Source organism: Elgaria multicarinata, chromosome 11 (genome assembly GCF_023053635.1).
Source record: "Elgaria multicarinata webbii isolate HBS135686 ecotype San Diego chromosome 11, rElgMul1.1.pri, whole genome shotgun sequence".
NCBI lineage: Eukaryota > Metazoa > Chordata > Lepidosauria > Squamata > Anguidae > Elgaria > Elgaria multicarinata.
Genome location: NC_086181.1, coordinates 19,513,370 through 19,515,746, shown reverse-complemented (window position 1 = coordinate 19,515,746; position 2,377 = coordinate 19,513,370). Strand labels below are relative to the sequence as shown.

At 42.0% G+C, this 2,377-nt stretch overlaps 1 protein-coding gene across 1 annotated transcript; it reads right to left on the bottom strand.

The window, feature by feature from the left end:
* Positions 1-419: 419 nt before the first annotated feature.
* LOC134406678 (olfactory receptor 5AP2-like) lies at positions 420-1,421 on the bottom strand. Its single transcript, XM_063138195.1, has one exon. It carries the CDS (start codon positions 1,419-1,421, stop codon positions 420-422), a length of 1,002 nt encoding a protein of 333 aa, XP_062994265.1.
* Between the last annotated feature and the right edge of the window lie 956 nt (positions 1,422-2,377).

Here is a 2,377-nt window from a genome sequence, read left to right as displayed (position 1 = left end):
GGCAGAGCTCCTGCAGCTTTAACTGTTGTGATGAAGAGGGAATTTCCCCAGGTGCTGCATGCATACAAAAGACACCTGCTGAAATTCCCTTCTCTATTCCACTGTTAAAGCTACAGAAGCCCTGTCTTCCTTTTCAGATGGTCACCTTGGGTAAATAAAACTTAGGGCAGTTTAGATGTAGTTTGACCTTGCACAATTAATTGTGCTTTAAGAAATAGCTGCTGTGAGTGAGCGCTGAGGTGGATTTGGACTCTGGAATGAGAGGAGAGAGAAGTCAATATTTCCTTCTGCCAACATCTCAATCAGATCCCCCCTTGCAAATGCATGTGCACACACACACACACACACACACACACACACACTTGCTATTTGCAAAAGAAGGCAAGCTCCCTTTCTCACCAAGCTTTATAAGCTGTGATTCAGAATTTGGATTTGCTGATGAACTGAAAGGAGAGGGAAGAGGTCAGCTGACTCCTTGCAGAAACAGTGAATTTACTGCAAATTCGTCTTACGGCTCTGTGAACTTCTTTGTTTCTCAAACTATAGATGAGGGGATTGATCAAAGGAGTCAGGACTGTGTAGAAAACAGAGAATATTTTATTGAGGTCTCTCAGAATGGGGGTGTCTGGCAACATATAGACAATAATTAATGTACCATAAAATAGGCAAACTACCATGAGATGAGAGGAACAGGTTGAAAAGGCCTTTTGCCTCCCGGTGGTGGATGGGATCTTCAGGATGGACACAATGATGCAAGCATAGGATGTGAGAGTCAGAAGAAATGGGGTCACGGTGAAAATGAAGGTCAAGAGAAACAGGACGAGTACAAGGATGCTTGTGTCAGTGCAGGATAGTTTTTCCAGTGGGATGAAGTCACAGAAATAATGATCTATGGTATTTGGGCCACAGAAGGATAACTGAGCCAGCAGATATGTTATTAAGCAGTTAACCAACACGCCATTAATCCATGTCACAGCCATGAGCTGAAAACATAACTTATTCTGCATAGTGGAAGCATAGATCAATGGTCTACATATTGCTAAATAGCGGTCATAAGACATTGCTGCCAGGAGATATGTTTCGATAGCAGCACAAGAGCCAAAGAAAAAATATTGAGCTATGCATCCACTAAAAGTAATGGTTTTCTCACCTGTTAACAAATTGGTCAACATTTGGGGCAAGATGGTTGAACTATAGCAAGTCTCCAGGCAGGACAAATTTGCCAGGAAGAAGTACATGGGCGTATGAAGGTGATGATCAATCACAATTACCAAAAAGATAAGGAGGTTCCCAGTTATTGTCACAATATAGATCACCAGGAAGAGTAAGAAAAGAAGAGGCTGCAGCTCAGGGGGATTCCCAAATCCCACAAGGATGAATTCTGCAATGGTCGTTTCGTTTCCTTCCTCTGAGCTCCACATTTATTTAATCTCGTGTAGGTCACACAAAAGCTAGGACATAATTAGGAGGACATGCATTTGAATGGAGTAGTCTCAATCAACAATCAACATCTTATTTTAACAGCATGAAAGCTTATTGAAACCCAGGGAAATGTGAGGCTACAGCTAGACCTAAGGTTTATCCTGGGATCATCCTGGGATCATCCAGAACGATCCAGAGATAAACCTTAGGTCTAGCTATGGCCTGAGTTTTGTCATTTATCCAGTGGGAATTCTATCCTAGTGCACTGGTTTCCAAACTCTGTTCTATTTGTTTTGCTTTATTTGAACATCTTTGTCCTGCTCTTTGTCCACTAAGATTCCCAGAGTGGCTTCGGTAAAATTAATAAAACAAAAACCTCCATAATTTCAGGCTGACAGACAAAAAGAAAGAATATAAAAAGAAAGAAGAATGGGAAGGGAAGTGTGGGAAGGCCAACTCAGGCACCAATTATTAAATATAAATTGTAGTTCTTACAGTGATCAGCTGGTGGAAACCATTCAGGTGAAAGATGGCCATATTGTAGCTGGCCTTTGAGCAGGGATAGTAGCATGGCCCAGTTTCTCATCTGTGAGTTCATCTACACAAAGCATATATTCCACTATGAAAGTGGTATGAAAGTGGTATATAACAGGCAGGAGCCACACTACTGCTTTATAGTGGTATTGAAGTGCACTGGCAACTGTTGGAGCCCATTGAGACATGCCATATACTGCTTTCATACCTCTTTCATGGTGTTATATCCTGCTTGGTGTAAGATGTGTCATGGGCCCACAAGTTGTCAGTGCACTTCAGTACCACTATAAAGCAGTAGTGTGGCTCCTGCCTTTTATATACTGCTTTCATACCACTTTCATAGTGGAATATCCTGCTTGATGTAGATGAGCCCTATGTCTGCTGCAGCTTGATGCCATTGCTGCTGCCAAGTGACAATTGA

What these genes read in the sequence shown, in the direction of transcription:
- LOC134406678 (XM_063138195.1), bottom strand. Translation starts at nt 1,421, where the DNA reads ATGTGGAGCTCAGAGGAAGGAAACGAAACGACCATTGCAGAATTCATC.